General features: G+C 32.2%; 2 protein-coding genes across 5 annotated transcripts in view; one reads left to right on the top strand and one right to left on the bottom strand.

Moving 5' to 3' along the window:
- LOC8271234 overlaps positions 1-12,681 on the bottom strand; it is a 30,382-nt gene extending 17,701 nt beyond the window's left edge. Inside the window, exons 1-12 of the mRNA XM_015717631.3 lie at positions 11,537-12,681; positions 10,624-10,768; positions 5,955-6,233; positions 5,676-5,846; positions 5,356-5,571; positions 4,915-5,009; positions 4,033-4,207; positions 3,177-3,598; positions 2,715-2,850; positions 1,675-1,770; positions 1,501-1,572; positions 670-807 (exon numbers count right to left, since the gene is read on the bottom strand). Of these exons, the coding sequence (XP_015573117.2) occupies positions 670-807; positions 1,501-1,572; positions 1,675-1,770; positions 2,715-2,850; positions 3,177-3,598; positions 4,033-4,207; positions 4,915-5,009; positions 5,356-5,571; positions 5,676-5,846; positions 5,955-6,233; positions 10,624-10,768; positions 11,537-12,483 (2,892 nt within the window). The 5' untranslated portion in view covers positions 12,484-12,681. The remainder of the gene's footprint in view (positions 1-669; positions 808-1,500; positions 1,573-1,674; positions 1,771-2,714; positions 2,851-3,176; positions 3,599-4,032; positions 4,208-4,914; positions 5,010-5,355; positions 5,572-5,675; positions 5,847-5,954; positions 6,234-10,623; positions 10,769-11,536) is intronic.
- Positions 12,682-16,705: 4,024 nt separating this feature from the next.
- LOC8271233 (DDT domain-containing protein DDR4) lies at positions 16,706-21,061 on the top strand. 4 transcript variants are annotated; one of them, XM_048372412.1, is made up of 12 exons: positions 16,706-16,801; positions 16,949-17,135; positions 17,263-17,373; positions 17,941-18,027; positions 18,128-18,165; positions 18,277-18,358; positions 18,607-18,713; positions 18,788-18,947; positions 19,020-19,112; positions 19,232-19,352; positions 19,461-19,503; positions 20,246-21,061. In XM_048372412.1, exons 2-12 carry the CDS (start codon positions 16,950-16,952, stop codon positions 20,793-20,795), a joined length of 1,578 nt encoding a protein of 525 aa, XP_048228369.1. In that variant the 5' UTR covers positions 16,706-16,801; position 16,949; the 3' UTR covers positions 20,796-21,061. The 4 variants fall into 4 exon arrangements, with proteins under 4 accessions (XP_048228369.1, XP_048228368.1, XP_048228370.1 ...); XM_048372411.1 differs by having other exon boundaries at positions 16,766-16,826; XM_048372413.1 differs by lacking the exon at positions 16,706-16,801 and adding an exon at positions 16,829-16,862.
- The last annotated feature ends 633 nt before the right edge of the window (positions 21,062-21,694 follow it).

The following is a 21,694-nucleotide window of genomic DNA, read 5'->3' as shown; positions in this document are numbered from 1 at the left end:
AGAATACGTAAGCGATGAGATCAACATGAGAAGAACTATCAGGCACATATACACTAAGCATCCATAATAAATAAATAAATAAAATTTTGAAATATAAGGATCAAGAGGAGCAATATCAATACAAATTTTCCTGAGGAAAAAGGAAAATGAATAATCAAATGTACGTACTACTTCTGGGGATAGAATTCCATTATTTGCCTAATTTAGAAAAATATAAATATTATATGTAGCAAAGGAAGGCTATGTTAATTTCTTTTTTCCCTTTCATAAGTAAATTCAATGATAAAATCAATTCCATAGCTTTTATCCTTTGAATCCAATGATTTGCCTTATTAAATTCAGAAATAACGAAGTCGATCTCAACTAGAACGAGTGAACAAAGGATTCTATAGGATAATGAAGTGAAAAAGGAGTAAAAGAGGAGGTTCCCCTTGGAAGCCACCATGTCATAAAAGTCCTCACGGAAGTTCATGGTTGTCACTACTATATGGTGCATTTGTATGAAGGAGATAGAGAAATCTTGAGACAAAAACTATACTATGTAGGTGAATATATCTCCAGAACTAGTTGTTGGACATTTTAATGTAACATAAACAATCAACCCTGTACCTGATATCAAAGAGGAGCACTGTTCAATAAATATCTTTATATTCTCATAAGTTAACTTACTTGTTCCAACAACTCATGTAGACGCTTGAGGACACGGCGTGACACAGAGATGATGCCTACTTCATGGATCTGATCCCAGTAAGTGGAGCCTGTCTTCGGAGAACCTCCTGGATATATCTCAGATAACATGACTTGAGCCTGCATGGTGATACAAGTCAACTTACAAGTGTGAAGCACTGCATTTTGGTACAACAGTTGGGACAAAAACCAGAGAAAGAAAGGGAAAATAAAAACCCATATGCACATAAGAAAATCAGATAACTCAGATGCAATATCGGAGTACCATTAAACCAGTCTTCAAGCACATAAGATTATTACTGGTTACAACGAAAAACAAGGATATTATCATTTCTTAGGGGAGGAGCATTTGCATCAGACAAAGAGCTTAGTATCGACCCTAAATTTCAAGAAGTTCACAAGCAACTAATGTTGATCTATATTCATAAAGAAAGGAAGCCCGTATGCCAATGACATCTTCAAAAGTAATGTTTCCCTTTGGACTCATGCAACTTGGAAACTTATTCAAGAAGTGTATCCACATTAATAATTTATATCTTTCGAAACAGATTGGCAAGAGACCACTAAATAGTGTTTACCACCCATTTTCAATGTGATATATATGTTTCATTTTTTAACTCTAATATAACATGATATTTTTCATTTCAACAAAGTGACTATTGTAAACTAGGATATGTGACAATGGGAACCATAATGCCTAGGCTAGGCAATTCAACACTGTAAAAATTGCTCAATATGTTTAGTAAATTTGACGCATAGGGTAGCATTAATTCAGCAAGAAACACTTCAAGCTCATAGCCAAGTAAGCATTGCCTGATCCAAAAGTTGTTGGCACATATTTGTCGACCTTGCACAAGTTGCAGCAACATCGATACATAGAAGAATCTGGCAGCAAAGAGACATGTCAGCCTATGCAACCTTTCATTTGACAATAGAAGGAGGAAACAGAATTCAAGCATTTTCACTTTGTAAGCACTAAGCACTTACTGCAGCCAAAGCACCTAATTGTGAACGCAAAGAGGCAAAATCTATATCTTGCCCTGATGAAGTTCCATCAGCAGCACGAGATACTGCATCTTCTACCTGGAAAAGAAAGACATATTACCATCACTAAGCAATAATCCAAGGAAATTAATGGAAGAATTTTCCTGATAAGCCTTGGTTCAGTTTTAAGCACTTACATAAACATTTTAATTTCAAAGTTTGGCCCAAATAAGTCTAATTGTATGTTATATTGTTCATTTGGCGTATAAGTTCCATAAGAATTAGGAGTTGAAGGGTTTAAAGGTTTAGGTCTTTGAGACCCTAAATATCCATGACCATAAGACTCTATTAACAAGTTCTTCGGTGAATAAAATTCCCCGCAACAGTTACTTCTTGGATTATCCTAGAGATGATGCCTACGAAACCCTGGATTTAATGCTTAAGTTCAGAAGTAATCTGTAACCCTATTATTTTACTATTCACCAAAATATGTCTCTTCTTTTGCTCTATGGCATACTTGATTACAACCTGGTTGTCTATTTGAGTTTCTGCTTTCCTGAGCTTCCAAAATCAACCCAAAGACACTGGCCCAAGTAGCTAAATTGCCAAACTTCAAGCTTTCCTCAAGTCAAACAAGGCAAGCTGAAACAGTTCTAGGTTTGTTCTTCCTACCTACAATGGTTTGCAAAAACCAGTGAAGATATCACCAGTTCATCATTCTGTCGCCATTCAACAAATGGCATATTTGAGGTGCACCGGTGGCATCTATCAAGGATAAGCTCAGAAAGGGATGCTGAAGATGGTATGGCCATGTGAAATGTAAAGCACAAATGAATTAGTACTGATATTGGAGCATATTTTAAGTAAAGAGTATCAAAATGTGGTAACATTAGATTTTGGACGTAAAGTTCCATGTCAAAAGAAGAAAACAAATGGTTGGTCCAAAATTAGAAGTATATTGAACATCATCAGTGGCAAGACTTCAATAAGCAAAGAAATTAGAATAGCTTGTCAAAGCACAAAATTCAGAGCTTCACACTGACCAATCTGGATTCAGATACTCTTTTGAAAGCACCATCAACCCATTCAGCCAACTCAAGGGTAGCTCTGTCTTCTGCAGATAATGAAAATCGAAGAACCGCTTCTTCCCCAATGTCATACTTTGCCCTCTGCATGCAACTGCAGAATAAAAATATATCAACATACTAGCATTAATTTCAATGAGAGGATTAATTGACATAAATTTAATCCTTCCATTAGAAATAACCTAGTATTAGGTCTAATTCATTTTCAATATTAAAAGATGGCGCAGCCCCATCCTGTTGTAAGAACTCCCGTTGGATAAAAGAAGCAGGAAATAATTTCACGGCCGTATGCTGCAAATCACATTCCATTAACTCTAACAAAATAGCCATATAACATGTTGTGCATATACTACAAGTGAAAACCAACTGATCTGTGTATTCCTTGAATGAATTTTCAGAAAAGAATCTACTAATTTTTACAGGTTAAGAAGCTTGGATGGGGCCGCACGTAAAACTGTTAATGCCTCCTTCCACCTCCACTGGTGCTCAGAAAATGGTAAAAGACGCTGCAAAATTGACAATCGCCATTGCCAATCTTCAATGAAATGTTTGGCAACAGATATTCTCCACTCCAAAGCCTTTCTTCCACCTGTATTCATACTATCATTTAACGCATGCTCTTCGATTGCACCTTGTGGAAGATTGCGGTGTAAGGTATCAAGTAACAATTCTGTGAAAGAAATAACTAGTTCATTTCCCCCTTCACATGAAGGGGCATTGTCGTGTTCCCAAGGGCACGTAGAGGATGATTCAGAATTGCTCCCTGGAGAGGCTCTATGTGTCAAATTGAGAGAGATATCATCCATATGCAATAGTGAAATGACAACATTCACCATCAATATCTGCATCATTGAATACAAACGACATTATACAATTATCAAACATACATAATAGATAAAGAAAATAGTACTAAACTTTATACATCTTCATTCATTAAATATTTGAAAAGGATTGGATTCCAACAGATTTAAATGGTAAACTTAATAGAACACAACTTTAGATTTCCAATGGTTGTAAAATGTCAAATTTGAAGAGCAAAATATGGCAATAATTCTTCTAAAATAAACATCAATTAAACAATTTTGATAAATAAAATACTTTAAAAAGACCTCCAGAAACAATGTGCAAGACTTTTGGTCCACAGAAGATGCATTTTCTTGGTGAAATTTGCAAATTAAAATGGTCTAATATGAGTAAACAAAGATTCAATAACCAAAGGACAACACTACCACCACCACCAGGCAACCCCCACCCATAAGAAAAAATGCAGTGCAACCTTGCGGGGAATATTTGTAATAGCCTCCAAATGGTTCCTTAGATCTTTCAAATGGCACAAAGCTGCTTGTTGATGACTCTCTCTTTCATCAGTCATATACCTTCCCACTACTCCCAATGCTAGAACAATAGATTCCAATGCATAGCGCATGTGCATAAGTTCAATGTCTTGCATCCTATAGAAAACACAGAATAAATTAGCATATTGCAAATATAAAAGGTGAGCACAGCACGCAAATGAAGATGGAAAAATCAAGCAATTGCCTTAATGGCTTATGAATGCATCATGTGCAGATCTGGGGATTTGCTGTCAGATATAAATGCACCCCATCCAAGGGACACATAAACACATCTAAAATAAACAGAATCATTTGTGATCCTAAAATATTTATCAGGGGGTATAACTTGTGCTCAACTTAGTACATTTATTTCTCTCCACCATGTGAATGGAATGGACTATCTAAACAGGTACACCAAAATAATGGGAAAACCACACGATAAATTATCAGAACATGCAGAGGAGGTTCTAGTTATCTGAAGCCATAAAACATAATATTCAATAACAACAATGAGCGCATCCATAACAAATGAAAATTATCATCCTTTCTCTTCTTCTTGTTACAATTCTTCTCTATCCGAAGGCAAAGTTAAAACAACTAATACAGAATGCCCCATTAATTGCATTGAGTATTTGCTAAAGAATTCCTCTTAAGATATATTTTAGCTCAAGTACAAGGAATTTGTAAGAAAACAAAAGGCAGAGGTCAAAGGTAGTTGTAATCTATTTTATCTGATAGATATGTCGACTGGGAGAGCTAGAAAACACTCTACATTGTTTCCATGAAGAAGGAGATGAAGAAGACAATTAGTGATGTGTACACACCTTTTCCAGGCTTCTACAGTAGAAGCAATTGGCTGCATGCTAATCAATTCAACAGCATCCTGGAACTTTATGACTGGAACAACATCAAAAAGCACCTGCAGAAAATTTAATCCACTTCCAATTCAGTTCCTGAACAATCTGAAGAAGAGATGATCTAAACAGTTTAAATTTAACTCCAGTTGCATGCCACTGGTAACTAAATTTTTTAATACTTAGTAACAATTATCAAAAGCGGCATATTTCGTATAACTGTCCAATTGCAACAATAATAAACAGTTACACATCAATAAAGAGACATATTTCACCAGAAAAACTTTTTGCACCTTATATTTTAATCAAGAGTACATTCTTGTTAACCGTTCACAGAGTCCTTATCCAAATAAGTTATCAGTTCAGACTGGCACATAATTTTTCCTAGCTATTCTGAAGTCAAGTTCTTACCCTAAGAGGACTCTGAACAGAGAGTCTTTCCAACACAAAGTTTTCAACAAAAGGTTCTGATTGGGTATCTTCACTTGCAGACATTATTTGTTGGTGGCCAGACAACAATAAAGAGGATTTTGAATTCCATGATCGACCAGAATTGACGCAAGCAACAAAAGACGCAAGATCAAGCTGGTAGCATAATGAGTCACACAGATGTTCCACGCAAGATATCTGTCAAAGACAAAAAATAAGCAACTTGCAAATTCACCTAAATCCTTCATATAAAAAAAAGCATGACATAACGAAATTTTAAGAAAAGAAATAAAGGTAATAACCTCATCCATTTGATTACTATATAATGAAGATTCTTCCAGTCGAAGTACTTGTGCCTTATGAGAGGTCCAGAGAACTTGCATTAATTTCCGTCTAACGGCTGTCTTACCAGACAGTAGATCCCAACCCATCACAGCTACCAGGGGCCTTAGTCGCGGAAATAACATAAGAACCTGGAATATTCATTAGCAAATAAGACAGGAACCAAAAATCCAATTTGCAAAATAACAATTGTCATTCCCAACTGCCATATTTAATTGCTAAATATAAATGACACGCACATTGCTGGCCTCTTGAAGCTGCTCCCTCTTGACAGCAGAGAGTGTCATATCCATGACACATTCAAGGACATGTAATCTGGAAACACGAGCATAATGGTACATGTCTCTCATGCAAAAACTGACTGCAACATTCAAGGACGAACATGGATCATTTATATCTGCACCCATTCTCATTTCTGCAAGATATCTTTGAAAACGTACTAAAGGGGGCGGAATTTGGTTGTTGTCAAGTGCTCGCAAGGTCTCAATCTCTTGTCGAAGCAAGTCATCCTGGATAACCTGCAGAAACCACTTTGTCTAATCACCATATCGTAACAGAGATAATACATAAATAGCATATGATTGAGTTAAAAGTTCATTCTATCATAGAGCATATGACCACTCCTAAGGATGATTGGAAAAAGCCATCAAATTGGCTATTCTTTGAGCTTGTTACTTAAATATGACAAAAAGATAATAAAAATAATTCCATATATGGGCTAGTTGGGAATTCCCCAACCATGCCCATTTTTTAAGTGGGGGGCCAGGAGTCAGCCCCTTAAGATCGACATTTAGACTGTCAACATTCTTGCAACCACATGGCCAACAGTTATACTTTCAACCATACTATTTATTTAGCCAACACTTATTTATATTTGTTAAATTCTTTTCATGTTCAATCACTGTTTCAGTTTAAAGCGCTCCATCATTTGTTCTTACATTATCCCTAACATAAATAGGATTTTTTAATTACTAACTATCGGCTGCTTGTTAATTAACCAGTCATCTTTCATGCCATTCAAACACGATATTTAGTATATGTAATTCTAAGAGATGAATGTTAATATAATATAAGGGCGCTCATGACATGACATGGAAATAGAGAGTTTGGGCTGAGAGGCTTATAGTGTTAGTTTCCATTATTGTATCAATCTGATAATGAAACGAAATAAATCATGTCACATTGCAGCCTTCCGGGTTTACAAACTAACCCTTCAGTGACACGCTTAACTCATTAATAATATATACATATAAAAGTTATATACATTTAGCATCCACTTTTTAATATTAGACTATAGGTTTACTAAATATTTTTGTACTAAAATAGTTTTTTTAAGATAGTTTTTTTCATATTCATAATATATAGCATATATAAAAAAAGTATTTCATATATTTTTTAGGCCTAATGACACTGAAATCCAAACCTTTATGTCCAATTGCAAATTTGGTCCATCCTTTTAATTTTTACTCAAATGATCCGATTTGGCTAATTGATTGCAATTATAGCCAAATTAAAATCTCAGTCAAAATAGGATGACATGGCAAATGACGTGTCATTATTTATTATCAATAATTTACACATCACTGCCACAAAAATGAAGAGTGAAGTCATTTCTTTCCTCACTGTTGTCGTGATTTTATAAATATTTTTTTAAGAGACAACGATATTGGTAAGGTAAATAAAATATTAGTATCTAAGGTTAAGAGGGTAGTATCCAATTTTAACTAATATTTTAATTTGGCTATAATTGCAATCAATTAGTCAAATCGGGTCAGTTAAGTAAAAATTTAAAGGATGGGCCAAATTTGCAAAAAGAGACAAGTGTTTGGATTTTTAATGTCATTAGGCCAATCTTTCTGTCATTTTATTAGATAAAATTATAGTAGATGGGTTATTGTGTCGTGTCCATTTACCCATTCAAATGAGTAGTATATGGGTCTAGACTTTGACATAATTAGCTTATTTTAGCATATCATGCTGGAGCGATACAAATTTTGTTATACTCAACACAAATTTCCACCTTAAGATATATGTCTCAGAGATACATATGTTCTACAAAAGTACAAAATTCTTTAAAATTAATATATTTATCTTTAGGAGCTCTGAATATCTTTCAATAACTAAATTTCCACATAAAAAACATTGATATTTGAAAAATAAACACGTTATAAAAATTTACCTACTGCTTTATATAAAAATAACCTGTTATAAAAGTACATTATGAAAAAATAATACATTTCCTCTTCTCGAGCTTTGTGCCTTTTTTGTGCATTTATAATGAATGTTAATAAAGGTGGCATTTATTAGATGATGATCAAGAGATGACCTAACTATGGTTGCCACTTAACTTTTAATTTAAAAAAGAAAAACTGCACTTGCTAAACTTAGCCAATGTATGGTCGAAAGTTACACACTATCGATCATATGGTTGCCACAAATCCAACAGTTTGACTATCCATCTTGAGACATTGACCCTTCACCCCCTGTCAGTTAGCAAAAATTGGCATAACTGAGGATAAATTTCCCCAACTAACCTATAGATAGATTATTATTTTTTTACCGTATTAAATAAAGCCTTGTCCCTCATTTCATTCTTAAGAAAGGAGAAAAATGTATTGAATCTTTAACATGTCTATATTTGGAGTAAGTAATGTATCTGTTATAGATGTATATTAAATAGGATTGTATATAGCAATTAAAAGAATAGTTTAATTACGAGTCCTTAAATAATTAGGATTGTATGTAGTGTATATATATGGGTGTAACTCTATTGATTAATTCAACTTTTTAGAATCCTTCAGTCAAATTACATGGTATCAGAGCCGGCCTTTTGTCTGCAATAGTAGGCTTGGACTCGACCCGTTTGCATGTCATGCCAAGCGTGAGGGAGGGTGTTAGAAGTTTTATTTATCCCACATCGCTTGGTTATTGGGCTGTTATAGTGTATATAAGTGGATTAAGCACCCTCTTACTTAGAGCTAGCTTTTGGGAATGAATTCTACCCAAACCCATTTATCATGTCTAGTTACTAAAGAATATGCTCAGACTTATGGAATAAATTACTCTGATACATTTTCTCCTGTTGCTAAGTTGACCTCTGTAAGGTTTGTTTATTTCTATGGCGGCTACTTATGATTAGCCTCTTCATCAATTAAACATCACAAATGCTTTTCTTCATAGGGATCTTCAAAAGGAAGTTTATACGGAGCAACCGCCTGGCTTTGTTACTGAAATGGAGTATAGAAAAGTTTGTTATCTTCATAAATCCTTATATGGATTAAAGCAGGGTCCTCGCGCTTGGTTTGGAAAGTTTAGTCAGGCAGTTGAGAAGTTTGGCACGAAGAAAAGTAAGTCGGATCATTCTGTTATCTTCAAGAATTTTGCTACTGGTATCATTTTGTTAGTTGTGTATGTGAATGATATTGTCATTACTAGGAGTAATACTATAAGGATTTCATCCTTTAAATCTCTGCTCCACATTCAGTTTCATACCAGAGACTTTGGAGTGTTGAAATACTTCTTGGATGTTGAGGTAACAAGAAGTAAGAAGTGTATATTTTTATCTCAAAGGAAATATATACTTGATTTATTGTTTAAGACGAGAAATTTAGGAGCTAAGCCATGCAATACTCCAATAGTTCCTAACTTGCAACTCACAAAAGATGGTGAATTATTTAAAGATCCTGAGAGATATAGGAGATTGGCTGGAAAGTTGAATTATCTCACTGTGACTCATCCAGATATTGCGTATTCAGTTAGTGTGGTGAGTCAGTACACGTCCTCTCCAACAATTAATCATTGGACAGTTCTCGAACAAATTTTATGCTACTTGAAAAGAACAATTGAGCAAGGAATATTGTATAGTAACCATAATCATAGTAGAATTGAGTGTTCTCCAGATGCCGACTAGGCGGGATCCAAAGATGATCGAAGGTCTACTTCAGGTCACTGTGTAAGTAGAAGCACAATATTGTCTCACGTTCAAGTGCAGAGTCAGAGTACAAAGCTATGGCAAAGTCTGTGTGTGAAATAATATGGATATATCAGCTTTTGTCTGAAGCAGGTCTTAAAACTTCAGTACCAGCAACGTTGTGGTGTGATAACCAAGTTGCTCTCCACATTGCGTCCAATTCTGTATTTCATGAACGAACTAAGCATATCGAGATTGACCATCATTTCGTTCGTGAGAAGATTCAACAAAGTTTGATTTTTACAGGTTATGTGAAGACAGAAGAACAACTGGGAGATATCTTCACGAAGGCTCTTAATGGGACTCAGGTTAATTATCTCTGTAACAAGCTGGACATGATTAATATTTATGTTCCAGCATAAGGGGGAATGGTATAGATGTTGTATATTAAATAGGATTGTTTATAGCAATTAGAAGATTAGTTTAATTAAGAGTCCTTAGATAATTAGGATTGTACATAATGTATATATATATGGGGGTAACTTTATTGGTTAATTCAACTTTTTAGAATCCTTCAGTCAAATTACAATATTAAAACTTAAGTAGAAAATTGATCCTTTGGGACTTCAGGCATTGAATTTCCGAAGGTCTATCTACTTCAAGCAACACGAATTCACATGAATCCCACTTGGTCAAAATTTTATATTCTGATGGGAGTCTGCTGCTAAAAAGTGGAGCATCCAAAGGTCTTTATAGAAGCTAGAAACTTGAGAGGGGCTATTATTCACTTGAACAACCAGGATCTGATTTTTACTCTACAAACCGTAGATTTCCAAGCAATACCCACATAATTATAAAAAGTCTTCCATGCATAATGTAATAACTCTAATCATATTGATCTCTCATAGTCATCGTTAGAAGATAAGATCCACAAAACAAGATTAAAAACAAGCTTTCAACTAGCATCCTAACTATAAAAGAGCAAAAAATAGCATCACCTGAATTATTTCGACAAGTTGACTGCAATTGGTTGAAAGAGTCTCTCCATAAATACATAACAGTTTTTCTTGCACGGCATACCAAGAGTCCCCATATCCTTCTCTTCTTGACAAAACCGTCAAAAGGAGATCTTGCAAAACCGTGCTATTAGAAACATCAAAAGGCAACACCAATAAATATTCATACGATAATTAAGGAGTTGTGCAACTACTTTCATAATTTCTCACCAATTAGCAAAAAACTGAAAGAAGGCATTAGAAAATAATCCACATGCATTTTAGTGCAGATATATAACCAGTGCAATCAATAAAACTCTTATAGTGAATTCAGGTGTACAACAAACAAAAGTTCATCTCAGAAGCAAACAGGCAGAACAATCTGAGAAGCCAAAAAGAGAGTATAGCCCAAGAAACAAAACCTCAAACTAAGGTAAAATTTAATACATGAATGAATCGTGAAACAACAAAAAAGACAAACAAAGTAGGAGGAGAAAACAAGCCAACAGTGAGAACCAGAGATGAATCATTTTCAACAGTCTGAAACTACAGATAATGCATCTTCGGAACTCCTCAACCTATACAAGAAAGTGATATTCTCCAAACCCGTAGTAATTCACTGCTTCTGATCCACAAGCACATAACTAGTCTTCCATTATTAAGAATGCTAAAGCAGCTTTTGAACTCACTAAGAAACACCCTCTTATCTTATGTTCCAATATTTTGTAGTATAAGGAGTGTTGACAAGCATATTCTGAGTAATTGTTTTACAAACTCTATTCTCTTTTATGTAGTTATTTTGATTGGTTATTCCACACACACACACATATAATAACCATATATGCAGTAAATAAATAAATAGCGAATTATGTATACGCCGCAACATGAATAGACAAAAAATGCCAAATACACATACCGATATTCAGCCTCCTCCACTCCACGATCAAGGTGAAGATAGCGAATATGAGAAACAGCTCCATCTTCATCTCCTCCCTCTAAGCACTCTTTCATGGCAACTAAATGTGCTAACTGAACGCTTCTTTGAATTAAATTAAGTACCTTCACCTCCTCTACCTCCTCCATATGCATCTTCTCATCCGTCCTCACAGTTATAGCTAAACCCGAACTATCAACCTCATCATCTCCCTTCAATTGTTGCTGTATATTCCAACACAAAGCTTCAAAAACATCAGCATGTTCCAAAATTACCCTCCTCAGACACATTATCTCTATTTCTTCAATTAAACAAACACTTTTCTTCTCCTCATTAGCAACAGCATCAATGCTATCCACCAGGGTATCTGGCTTTAATCTCTTAATCCCTAACTCCAAAAACTTATCCAAAATCCTCAAACTCTCCCCTAATTCACCACTCACATCTTTCAAATCCTCACTTCTTCTATTCAGCAACTCCTCTCTGTCTCTCTCGCTAAAATCATCATTCTCCTTTTCCCTCTCAATGCTCTCCAAGTCAACATTCTTTCGCATTCCCTCAGTTACGACATCGCACAGCATTTGAATTAATAACAAAAACTCCGCTCGCAATTTCAAGATACCTGGATCAAAGCTCCATGTACGTGAGGTGGAGTCAGCAGTGTAGTGTAAGAGTTCTAGGGTTGATAGATAGGTAAGGAGAGAAGGCGATGGACAGGAAGGTGACCATAGGATGTCATCGAAGCGGCCTGCGTTGGCTACTATTGTTTGAAGAATTGATAGGGCTAGGTCTGGGTTTTTAGATCGGAGTGCTAATAGTGAAGCTCTTAGTGGCTCGAATTGAGCTAAATGAAGATGGTTTACCGCTAGGCGTGATAGTAGCTCCGTTTCTTTGTCCATTTGTCGTGGATTCTGATTATAGCTCGCCATATATCAGTCCAAAAATTAGACAGAGAAGGAGGAGGAGGAGGAAGGTTTTTCTCTTTTTTTGTTCTGTTGCGTGTGTTTTAGTTCCAGGAAAGTGAACGGGAACAAACCGGCGACGATGAACGGTGAACAGGGAAAGTAAATAATGCCGTTTTAACTTGGTTTGCTCGAAGATAAAATGAGAGTTCTACACAAATACCTTAAAAAGTCGAAAAATCCTTCTTTTTGTCAAAAACTCTTCTTTTAAAAATTTTGTAAATTGAAAATATTATTTTAAATATCTTGATATATTTTTTTATAATATATTATTCTTATAACTTTTATTGTATGGTATTGTCTGATATATGTTAATATATGTTTGGTACACGTTGGATAGTATTTAATATACAAAATTAATATCTAAAACTATAATTTTATGTTGTTTTATATATTTAGTATATATTTATTATCTGAAATTAATTATTTTATATTTTTTTATATTCATTTAATATACATTTACTCTATAGCTAGTCTTTAAGTATTTAATATTATTATCTGAAATTAATTTTTTTATATTTTTTAAATTTATTTAATATATTTAATATACATTTACTTTAATAATTTGACTTATTATCAATATTATTTAATAAATAAATATAAAATTAGTATACTAATCTATTCAATAAATTAATATATAAATTATATTAAATATCTATAATAGCTGTAATTTGTATTAATATATTGTAAATGTCTATTTAAATATAAATCAGTAATCTTAAACCAAAGTTTATTTAATAGAATTTCACCATTTCAATTGAAATATTCTTCTATAAATTTTTTAGTTATTCTTTATATTAATGTTTATGGCTTTATTTCTTTATATTTACTTTTTGTATTATTTAATTTGTTGTTTATGATTCCTAATTTTTAAACAATGATTTTTTATTATATAATATAAGCATGTTCTTTTTTAATAGTTTTATCCGACATCTTTATAATCATTAATAAAAGTCCTTATATATTTTTATAAATTTTTATTATTTTTTATTTTTACTTTTATTAGTCAGATATAAAATCTCAATTGAGTTTGAATTTTAACTGAGATATCTATATTTTGTAAATACTTTAGATACCAAAAATTAGTAAATAATATCCAATTACAAAATTTAATCATGAACTGAGTCAATTAGTGTATATTTAATCAATCTCAATAAAATATTATACAATAATTTTTTAGTAAATAAATTTATCTTTTTCTTCATCCCTTTTCATGTATATATAAAATTTTAGTAATCAGATTTGTTATTATTCATAAAAAAAATAAACATAAATGTTTTCAACGTTGAAAAGTTAGCATAATTTTAAATCGTTTATAATATATATCTAAATTTTACTTTTTTTTTTGTTGGATTTATAGAAGTTTATTTAAACTAATATTATAGAAATAACTACTAAGAGGTAGAAAATAATGATGAAAAACTTCTTCAATTTTGCAAATACTGTTTTGCCTAAAAAATAAAAGAAAATCCTCTTGATTTCTCTCATGCAATAAATGAATTGTAGGATATAAAAATCGATAATTTTTAATTTTTCTAATTTTATTCATTAACCGGTAATCAATTTGAAAGTTTAATTTTGTTCTTCTATAAGTAAATTATAAAATATGTATTTTATAATTAATTGAAATTATAAGAATATATCTCAGATTGTGTTAAACACTGATTACTAAACATTCACATGCACAATTTTGATAAATGGGTAATTAAATGAAGGAATTTTATATTGAAAATCTCATTATAAATTATTAAACTAAATAAATGATTAATATTATTAATTAGTGTTTTAAGATATTTAATAATATGAATATATAGTAGGTTTAATTGAGCTGGGGTTTTCTAAATATAGCTTCATTAAGATTTTTAATAATTATAAATTTAGTTTAAACTAATATAATAATTAAATTACATAATTTTTTTTATATATTAGCTAAAATTTATAGGATAAGTATAAAAGGACAATTAATTACTTGCAAAATGTCAATATGGGTGAAAAGGATTTTTTTTTTATTAATTTTTTTGGTTGAAGAAATGGATATAATTTCCTTAATGCTAGTTCCATTTTTGTTGAGAGTTTTACTCCTGGCACAATGGATGAGCTTTTAGTTGTTGTAGGGCTCCTCATGTGTGGGGTCTTAAGTCTTATGATATGTTAATTTTGCATTTGATAATTATAAGGATTTTAATTTTATGATTTAGTTATTGATTAATAACTGACTTAGACTAATCCAATTAACTAAATAATTAATGAGGCTTTTTTACTAAATTTTTATATCCTTCACCTTCTTTATACTTTAATATATATTATGATATAATATTGTACTGTCCTATCTCTATATAAATTTTATCTTTATACTACTATTGACTATTTTTCTATTAAAATATAGTGTCATATATTTATATAAATATTATTTTTATACCATATTAACTATTATTTTTTCTATTAAATTATATTAAATTAGTAAAAGACTAAATCAATCAATCATAACAATACTAATTATAAAGTCTTTTCAGTAAATTTATTCATCAACCTCTTTTCACACTTTTATGATATGTTATGATTAAATTATAGTGTCATATCTCTATATAATTTTTATCTTTATACTACTACTAACTATTTTTTTATTAAATTATATTAAATTAATAAAAGACTAAATCAACCAATCTTAATAACACTTATTATAAAGTTTTTTGAATAAATTTATCTATTCTCCTCTTTTTTTGTACTTTTATATATGTTATGATTATGATAGCTAGTTCTTGAAACTGATTTTTCAAACTATATATATTGATATTTATTTGATATATATTTGAATTCGATTGATAACTAAAACTATATTTTAGTATTTATTATTATAAATATAATATATAATTAATTAATAAATAATGTTTCAATAATTATATACATTAAAAGATATAAATATATAATTTCAAAAAATTAATATATACTTATGCAGTTGGAAAAATACAGAATCCATTTTAAACATGTAAAACGAACAAATCAATATATCAGATAATTATATAAAATATTTAATTACTTCTTAAACTTAAATGTAGTATATATTTTTATTTTTTATATATAATCACTATGTAGAGGTAAATTTTCTTAAAATAAAATTTTTCAAAAAAATTATGAATTGGTTTCAAATTTTTTTATCACTTCTTGAATATAAAATAATTCTTATATAGGACATATATAATTTATGTGAATAAAAAAAAAATATAAACATCTATTGCTTATACTGGTAGGTCATTCATACTAGAACGGATGTGAACATCCGTTCCATCGACTGTTGAAGCTGCTCGTTGATAGAAGACAGTTGATCTCTAACAGACAATCTTCGAAGTTCAACAATATCAAAACATAAAATAAGGGTACAGTGCCACCGCCATACTAAAATGCAGAAACACACCAAGAAGGCTCATGGCTAACGATAAAAGAAAATTATGAGTAAGAGTCAAATAAATAAGTTAGATACTTTATTAACCAAAATTGAAATTTTATTGCACCAAGCATTTCATCGTATATTTGTTTGGTAAATATGAGTCATTCAATTCAAATATTTATAATTTCTTAAATTAATATTCATGTTATAAATATTATTGTATATCTTTTATTTATCTATATTACATACAATGACATATATTACAGGTTAATTTTATTATATTTTTTTGATATATAATTAGAAATAATTTATTTGGTACTATTTTATAATAAAAATACATATAAATCGAAAAAGTTTTCACTTATAATTTTTTTCTATATATATTTAACCCACTTAATGTGAATTTCTAATTTTATTTTTATACTACTAGTATATATTATTTTTTTATTAAATTAATAAAAAATTAAATTTATCAATTTTAACAATATTAATTATAAAATCTTTCGATAATTTATCCGTACTATCTTTTTTAAATTTTTATATGTGTTATAATTATTGATAATGATCTAAAATATAATTAATAGTGATTAGCTCATCATATATTTTACTATATATTTTTATTTCAGTAAAGAGCTATTCCAAATAGAACGGTCGAGTTGGAATATCAATTTCATTCAATGGTTTGTCGGACACGTGAAAGTACTATTAGATATACGTGGCATGTTGTTATTTTCCACGTGTTGTATACCACCTCATCATTGGTGCCAGGTGGCATAAAAAGCAAATCACCATCATGTTGTCTCTGGAAAACAAAACGATGCGTTTAGTATGGAAAAAGGTGCAAAGTTGAAGGCGGTGAGTCCAAATCGCGAGTCCTGTAAGAAATTTAACCCTAGAAAGGTAATAATGTTAACCACGATCTAAGGTAAAATCATTTTTAGGCGGGAAATCTCCAAAAATTGTACCATCGTCTTCTGATTCCTTCTCTTTCTCTACTATCCTCACATTCAATCATTCTCCACGTAACATTCACTCTCATCTCTACAGTATGGTCGGTGGCCGGCGGAGACATACGTCGGCGGGAAAAAATACCGCCATGGAAGAAAATGCATCCCTAAAAGACGGAGTCGATGACGACGCAGTGATCGATGTCGATGATGATTCGTCTTTGCAACAGGAAATAGCGCGGCTTCGTGGACGATGGGAACTGGCCTCTGTTCTTAACTTCTTGAGCGTAAAAATCGTTTCTGCTTTGACATCATGTTTTGATCGGCATTGTTGTTTTTGTGGACATGAATTATAGGTCTTCATGTGGCTACGCTAGTATTGATAATGCTGACACGTGTGAGATCGGTTTGTAGGTTTTTGAGCCTGTTATTGGTACTGATTTGAAGTTAACAGCAGAGGAGATTGAAGCTGGACTTGTTGAGCCTAACAGTTCGCTTGCTCAACTTCACATTAAGTTATTGAAGGTTTTCTGATTTTGTATGATTGTTATTATTATGAGTCCATGGCTAAAGTGATGTAGTGAAAATTATACAATGATGTCATTGCGTGCATTTCTTCATGAAAGGAATCAGTGTTAACATGATTTTATACGAGCATTTGATTATATCTTTTTACTATAGCGAAGCAAAGGAATTTCATTCTTTAGGGGTTTGCTCTGATTTAATATAGCTATGGCTCTAGACACGGCATGTGTATTTGTGCTTTTATTTTCATTGATGCTACTGAACTAGATCCAAGCTTGCACTTATTTGTCAAATTCATATAATGTTCCTTTTTTAGATTTTAAATCCTGCATTTTTAATCGCTTGACCATTTGTTTCCTCTAAAGCTTATTTTACAAAAACGGGATAGCATTTGGAATTCTGGTGAAGATATTATCTTAATTTTAACTTCAAAGATTGTAATTCAATGTGAAGTGCCAGTTAGTAGATGTCACAGTAAATGCTGCACAGCTCTAGAGAAAATTATTTTGTTTAAATCTGTGTATAGCTTCTGCCCTTATAATTGCCCACATCTGGAATCTTTTATAGGGGATACCACCTGTGAGTAAAACCTTGAATGGCTCTGATGCATGGGTGACTGCTCTTTGTAAGAAAATCTCTATGTGGTGGCCATGGGTAAGTCACCCTTGAGTATTTGTTACTTATTGCTTTCTCTTGTTGCATGTTCCGAATTAGGATTGCACCAGATCTTCATGCTTTTCTGCTATTATGGCAGGTTGCTGAAGGCGAGATACCTTTGACTGCAGCCAATGGGTATCGCTAATTTCCGTTCTTTGTCTGTTATCATTTACAGATGAGCACTTTTTTTCTCTTGATTAATCCTAAATTCAACCCTCAATGCATCTTGGTGATTTGGTTTTGCAGAGAGGAGATATCTAGATACAAGGAACTAGATCCGACAAATCGTTTACGGATTCTGAAAGCACTATGTGAAATTCGCGCTGATGTAGACTTCGCTGTCCTTAAATAATTTAAATGATTCTCTCTTTGTTATCTGATTAGCATCCTTTAGGTGGTTATGTTATTGGTCCGCAATATTGCATGTTCTTATTGTTAATTTTAGATTCTTTTTATATACAATTGATTATTTTACAGTTTTAATCATGTTCATTGCATTACAACCATGTTATACTCAGTTGCCATTTCTTTTGTTCCTTCCTAAACTACAGTATAACATATGATTTCTGTTCACAGCAAGATGATTCTGTTTCATATATTAACGATGCTTTGAAAAGTGGAACTGAAATTTCCAGTTTCCGCAAAGATAAGATTGGGGAAGATGGAAATGCAGCTTGCTACTGGTATCTTTCTAGCATGTCCTGAATTTTAAGTAGTCTTACTGCTTGAGTGTTGATCATATCTAAGATGTTCATAGGTGTGATGGAGGTCCAGTCATTGGTCATAGACTGTATAAAGAAGTAAAGAAGACTGACCAGAAGACAAAATGGAAGGGGAAAGCATCTTATAGTCTAACGGCTGTGTCTTCTGAGTGGCAAACCCTAGCAACCAATCTTGAGGAATTTCAAAAAGCTGTGGTAAGTTAGATATTGTGCTTTGCTTCACATCTAGGAATCTTAATTTACCTTGTTTCATGCTGGTTCTGTCAGGATGAACTCTCATCAAGCAGGGTAGTGGGAAGAATTGCTGTTGGCAGGACTGTTGAAACCAATTTTCTGCCTCTTGTTGAGAAATTCCAGAAGGTATGATTAGGGGATTCTTCTTATGATGGCATTTTAACAGTTTTGATGCTATCACCTTTTTCTGCTAGTCCTTTTTGCCATTAGCGCTTACTTTGTTCAGTTCCTATTGCATTTAATAGAAGAAAGAAAGGGCACTTAAACAAAAACAAAGGCAAGAAAGGCTCCTGAATGACTTTACATCCTATGGGACTGGGATTACTCGTTCATGTCGCAGTCGTAGACCTATCAGTTATACATTTGGTATGATGCACATTATGTTTGAATTACTTTTGTAATATGAACATCTAGCTTACAGTATTAAATTAATTACGAATGGATATAACTAGTTCTGTGTACCGAAATATGCAGATGACTATGATCGTGCCATTGATGAGGCTATAGAAGTAACAAAGTAAGACTTGCTCAGCTATGTTGTCTGGATTTTGAAATATACTTTGCTTAAATATTGGCTTATAAAATACATCTCCGTTGTCATCAGAATTCTTCCTTTATAAATGAAATTCAAGGGAATTTGCTTAGGAATCTTCATGCATCAAGTGAGAAAAGAGGAGTATAGCTGCCTTCCTGTTGGAAGTGTTTTCCCTTCCTGTAAATGGGTTTATTTATTCTTGTGACCTTCTCATATGGAGGACTGGAACTTGGAATTGGTTGGAAGGGGTTGTACACGAGTGTAATGATTCCTAATTCGTTTAAGCCTACATATGTAGTGTGACATGTTCCATTATGCCAACTAGTTTTGACAAAATGTAGACTGTACTCTTTTGGTTTAAAATTCAAGGCAGCAATGCTCTCGCTTCGATACTTTTTGTTTAGATTTAGGTAAAGAACATGGCTAAATTTTTGTATTTTTAAAATTTGGACTATCCACAAGTTCTTCTAACTTTAAATTCCACATTGCTATTTTTGTTAGTTTGATTGTATGATATAGGAACTTGTGTAAATTGAACAAGGCTGTAAAGTCTATAATTCTAGAAGAATTGTTACTGAAAAAGTCTTCGATAAATTTGGAAGCCGTATACGGATTGGGAATAAGTATTGTTCTTGTTTTCTTAAATGCTGCATCTTTATATTGATTGCAGCATATTGAAATTCAGAAGAATTTTTCATGCTGTGCTCATTATTTTGTCATTCAGGAAAAGCAAGACAACAAAAGAGCAAAGAAATGAGAAGAAACATTTTAAGCAAGAAAAATGTGATGGGGATTCAGACAGGTGCAAGGAAAGTCACGCTGAAAATGGTGTTTCAGAAATGTTTACAGACTCGAAAGATAAAGATACTATAGAAGCTGACTCTTTGGACAGTGAAACTGAAAGTGATAGTATTCAACAAGATGTTGATGGTGATAAGGATGATGACTATGGCAGCAAAAGCGATAATGATTATGGCAATGAATCGGGCAAGTCTGATGAGGAAAACGCCAATCCTGGTGAGAGGAATTGTTCTAAGAAGCCATTTGGGACACGATGGAGTATGAGGCTGGCTGGGGTTATGAATCATCCTGTTCCGGAAACCAGAAACTTGGCTACCAAGAATAGGTTGAGGCAAAGGCCCACACGTAATTCTGCTCTCGACTCTATAGTAATTGATTCAGAGGATGAGAACTTGTCACAAAATACAAATAGCGAAACTGGACATGAGCACTCGTCTCCGCTAGATACTTCAGAGGAGTTCAGCGATGGTTAAAACTCATGAAGAGAATGAAATATGCATGTCAGAAGAAGCATATGCAAGGAAATTTTGGTGCACATATTCAAAATTGTTGTGGAAAATTTGTTGTTTTGGGAGTCCAAACTGTAGTTATCATTTTTACTTTTATATTTATCCTTTTCTTTTTTTGGCCTATTGCCTCAATGCTTCATAGTTGAAGAAATTGCAATTTGTCATTTTCAGCTGTAGAAGTTATAGTGAGATTTACCAATAGGATGACATATTACTATTTTGCCTTGCTACTTTTCTTTGTTGAAATTGAATTATGGTGATATCCATTTAAACGGCGTCTTTGCAGCCAAGAACAGCACTCCTCTGTAAATAATTAGCTTATTGGCATGATATAAACATTTTATCAAATAAAACTATACATTTAATATTCATTATATCTGCCAATTAACATCTAGTTTGATATATAGTCTGTAATTGTATGTGCCTTAGAATATTAAGAAGTTACTAATTTCATACCATTAGTGGGACATTCAAACAGAAACCTTTCAAGATTTTGTTATTAATTTTGATGTTATGAAAAATCTCATTTGTGGCAAAAAACATATATAGAATTTCAATTACTATGGTACTAATTACTGAAAAATCTAAATATTCAAAAATGCAAAGAATTTAATTTTTCAATTTAAACTTTTAAATTTCTTCAAAGCAATATATCTAAAAGGTTGGAGACTTGAAGATAAAATTAAAAATTTCTTAAAATTTTAATTAAGAATAAAATAAAATTTTAAAAAAAGTTAGCGGTGCATGGTTATTGCTAAATGTAACAAAAATGTTATACTTTTTATTAAGAAATTATATTTTAAGTTATTTCAGAGCTTAAATCGAAATTATGTCATTTATAAATTTAGATAATATCAAATCTC

Source organism: Ricinus communis, chromosome 3, assembly GCF_019578655.1.
Source record: "Ricinus communis isolate WT05 ecotype wild-type chromosome 3, ASM1957865v1, whole genome shotgun sequence".
NCBI classification, from domain to species: Eukaryota; Viridiplantae; Streptophyta; class Magnoliopsida; order Malpighiales; family Euphorbiaceae; genus Ricinus; species Ricinus communis.
This window is presented reverse-complemented; position numbering and strand designations above follow the sequence as displayed.

Coding starts and splice junctions, on each gene's coding strand:
- LOC8271233 (XM_048372412.1), top strand. CDS start 16,950: ATGGTCGGTGGCCGGCGGAGACATACGTCGGCGGGAAAAAATACCGCC. Junction 18,028..18,127: donor TCTCTATGTGGTGGCCATGG/GTAAGTCACCCT, acceptor CTATTATGGCAG/GTTGCTGAAGGCGAGATACC. Junction 18,166..18,276: donor CCTTTGACTGCAGCCAATGG/GTATCGCTAATT, acceptor TTGGTTTTGCAG/AGAGGAGATATCTAGATACA.